This window comes from Pseudophryne corroboree, chromosome 7, assembly GCF_028390025.1.
Source record: "Pseudophryne corroboree isolate aPseCor3 chromosome 7, aPseCor3.hap2, whole genome shotgun sequence".
NCBI lineage: Eukaryota > Metazoa > Chordata > Amphibia > Anura > Myobatrachidae > Pseudophryne > Pseudophryne corroboree.
Genome location: NC_086450.1, coordinates 475,429,301 through 475,433,252, shown reverse-complemented (window position 1 = coordinate 475,433,252; position 3,952 = coordinate 475,429,301). Strand labels below are relative to the sequence as shown.

The 3,952-nt window shown below is 39.8% G+C and overlaps 1 protein-coding gene across 1 annotated transcript; it reads left to right on the top strand.

Annotated features, from left to right (window-relative positions):
• The first annotated feature begins 2,431 nt into the window (after window positions 1-2,431).
• On the top strand, window positions 2,432-3,304 carry LOC134944343 (taste receptor type 2 member 40-like). The gene has a single exon (XM_063932925.1). The coding sequence runs from the start codon at window positions 2,432-2,434 to the stop codon at window positions 3,302-3,304; it is 873 nt and encodes a 290-aa protein (XP_063788995.1).
• Window positions 3,305-3,952: the final 648 nt, after the last annotated feature.

The following is a 3,952-nucleotide window of genomic DNA, read 5'->3' as shown; positions in this document are numbered from 1 at the left end:
TTCTTTTCATGGTGACATCGACACGAGTGGAAGGGAGGTCCTGTCAAAGAAGAACATTGAGGAACGTATTGTAAAAGTACCAATCACGTTAATATCCTAGCGCCTGTATTTGTTTGAGTCCCACACATTCTTTTTGACAGTCTCTGATATTAACACACGTAACTACTTCACCTGTGATTTCCTTATGTGATAAATCAATATACAGATGGAGCCATCTTCATCTTTGCTGGACTTAATCCCCTGCTGTGTTGTTCTCTCTGTATTGTATTGCAGGTAAGAACAATAGATGAAAGGCTTATGCTAATAATCCATGGTGCACCTAGGTGCAGCAGAGAAGCATAGATGAGCGATGTTCCATCTGTATATTTATACTGATTATTGCACATGTTATATTTTTACACGTACGACACATATTACATTGTGTAACTTATAGACAGCCTGTCTGACATTATATCTCTGACATTACAATCAATGTGGTATTTTTATGAGAACAGTTCTTATTACTGTAAATTATTTTGCATGTTTTTGTAGTAAAGGCTGTAATAAAAGTGTAATACTCTGATAGCAGCTGTGAAGGGTTACTCACTTCTGGAGGGGAGCACTCTGTGGTGTTACACAAATCCTGTCTCCCACATAGCAGAGAGGTAGGCAGCCCCCCCCCCTCACCCCTTCACCCCCACAAACACAGGAAATGATACAAAGTTACAGTTGCAATCACTTTATTTATCAGGAACTCTTTCATAACAGGAGTTTTCTTTCTAACGTTAAACAAAATAATGGATGCAGCCAACTCAACACAATACAATGGCTATTCAGACAGCGCGTCACACTTCCAATATACTGTATGAGTGGGAAATAATCAGAAAAAAGAAAAGTTCTAGTATTAAATAGTAAATTAAAATAGTATATACATAGTGCTTAGTTTAAATAAAATCTGATTTAATATTAAAATGAAGCAATAAATAAAAAAAATAATAAATTAAAATACCTAAAATACAACCATTATAATTATATACACATGGACAAAAGAAAAAACATGTAGAGACACATGGGAGTAATCCAAACTCACTGTAGTGATGATTGGTTAATGGATGAATGGTTAATGGAGGACAGGCTGGAGAACACAGTTTCAATTAAAAACCGGCAAAATACAGTATGTGGATATTACCAGCACAGTGGAAATGGTATCAGTATAGTCTTATTAGCAAGTAATCCTCACAGTAAGTTGGCTGCTTATGGCAGGTATTGCTGGAGATGTGTCCATATATTGTACCTCTGCCTCGGGCCTTTATTCTGAACCATTACCATGTGGTCTCCGGGTGCAGGTCTGTCTGATGGGTCTAATCTCTACTTGGCATTTCATAACTTGAGATATACTTCCAGGCCTGGTGTCTATTCATCTGCACAACATTTGTTGTCTTGGCTTGCCTGCCCAGTGATTCCCATGGCCAACTGCAAGCTTCAACCATAGGTGGAGCAAGATGTGCACATTGTTCTAACCAGTTCCTGACAATGATCTAAGTCCAGCTATGACACATCCTCACACTGTCAAAGTTACTTACACCCTAGCCAAACAGATCATATGGAAGCTCTAGTAGGATCTGACAAACTTGGCTGAGCGTCTATATTAACAAGGCCGATAGTGCCCTATATGAGTGCAACAGGTGAGTGTCCCTGAAACCCTACCAAGGTCCAATTTACCAGTCAGTCATGGTAGAGATCACACTACTCTATGCAAGTAACCTATACCTAACACTCCCACCATTGTCTCAAATGATCCCATACCTCCACTGAGTGCAGATAAGCCCAGGAGAAGCCCACCCAATTGACCCTATTATTCATTTCAAGATGTGGAAGAGTTTCCGGGCTTAATTGCAAATTCCAGAACTTTGTTAGCTGATGCCCATGCTTATTCTGCAGTTTTTGTGCAAGTCAGTTTTCTTTCTTCTGGCACACTGTTGTACAACCAACATAGTTACACTGTCTTGTACACACACACCCCTACATTCTGGTGGAGTAATATTACTTGATGGCCTCTTCCCTTGCCAAGAGGTTTCCTAGCAGCCATCTTGCATTCAGTCATGTGTTAGTATTTGCACAGTAAAAATGTATTTTATTAAGCTCTGTATCATGTGATTTATTGGTGATCCAGAATCATCTGCAGTAACAAGACCCATGTTTTTACATTTAAAATAAAATAATCTGCAAATGAAATTAAGTTGAATGCAAATTAAGAAACGTGCATTTCAGTTTGCTAAATACAGTGGTTTAAACGTCATTGCAGTAAAATAATGTAGCTATTTTGGTTTGGTACATGATATAACCAAATCCTAGAGACTATTTGCATGATTCAAACTCCAAATATAGATCTGCCCGTGCTCAAAAATCACACACCATTACCTCCAGGTAGAACATACAGAACATCTTCGAAATGCTGTCTCCAACCTTTATTGCTCTGATAATCATTGCATTCCTCCAAAGTGGGATATCAATTACATTGAACATTTACATCATGATTATGGATGCTAAAAGCATTAGAAATGACACAAGGCTGAACCCACCTCATCTGATCCATCTTCTGCGAGGACTGGTGAACATTCTCCTGCAGTGCAGTCTGACAGTAATGGCCTCACTCTATGTCATTTGTGTTCCTGTGCTGTTTATTAGGGAAGTATACTTTCCATTTATCATAATTACTCTTACCATGATATACTGCAGCTTCTGGCTGACCGCCTGGCTCTGTGCCTACTACTGCACCACTACCACCAACTTCAGATATGGGCTCTGTGTTTGGTTACAGAGGATCAGCTCATCTTCCCTTCTGCTGCTGCTTCTACTCACAGCTGGTGGGACATTCCTCATAGGTCTCCTGTTCTTTTGGAATATCAAAATTGAAGCAGAAGTGACAGTATCTGAGAATAGTACTCTAGGAGCTTCTTTTATTAGTGGGACATTTAATTTTAATCCCTTGTATTTCCTAATAGTCACCATTCTTGGCTGCGGGCTGCCCTTTATCCTCATACTCTACTCTATTATACTCACTATTTTCTCTCTTTTGAGACACGTGTGTAACATGAAGCTGACTGATTCTGGATTTACTCGTCCTAAACTCCAAGCCCACCTCAATGCTATAAGAACAGTTACCCTGATCCTCATAGTCTTTGTAACCTTCTGTATAGCTGAGATTGTGTTGACCACAGCTACATTCAGTTCCTCCCCAAATGAGAAGCTTGTAATTTGCTGGTCCATACTGATGTCCTATCCAACAGCAGACTCCATCATCGATATCCAGGCCAGCTCCTAGCTCAGGAAGGTCTTTGTGGAGACGTTTTCTGCTGTCTGCAGGAGAAACACAAAACCTGACAATTAGAGATCTGTAAATCTGGACAATGGTAGTAATTCAGACCTGATCATAGCAGCAAATTTGTTAGCAGATGGGCACAACCATGTGCACTGCAAGGGGGGCGCCGGCATATGTAACATGTGCAGAGAGAGTTAGATTTGGGTGTGGTGTGTTCAAACTGAAATCTAAATTGCAGTACAAAAATAAAGCAGCCAGTATTTACCCTGCACAGAAACAAAATTTAACTCTCTCTGCAAATGTTATATCTGCCTCCCCTGCAGTGCACATAGTTTTGCCCAACTGCTAACAAGTTTGCTGCCATGATCAGGTCTGAATTACCCCCAATGTGCTTCTCTATCAGCCAGTGATAGGGTATAAGTAGCCTTTTAGATGGTTCCATAAACACTTACTATCAGTGTTAATTATGTCAATGAAAATTTAGACTTAAACGAATCATTGACAAAGGTTTTTTTCATGACTAAATTATAATGATAATGAAAACAGGCGTTTCTTAATAATGAAAATCTTGAAGTCCTGACGTATAATGACGAGACGAAAAGGTTGTGTCTATTTCGTTTGGACGCTGCCGGCCCAGCCGCAGGTCTCGCA

What these genes read in the sequence shown, in the direction of transcription:
- LOC134944343 (XM_063932925.1), top strand. Translation starts at nt 2,432, where the DNA reads ATGCTGTCTCCAACCTTTATTGCTCTGATAATCATTGCATTCCTCCAA.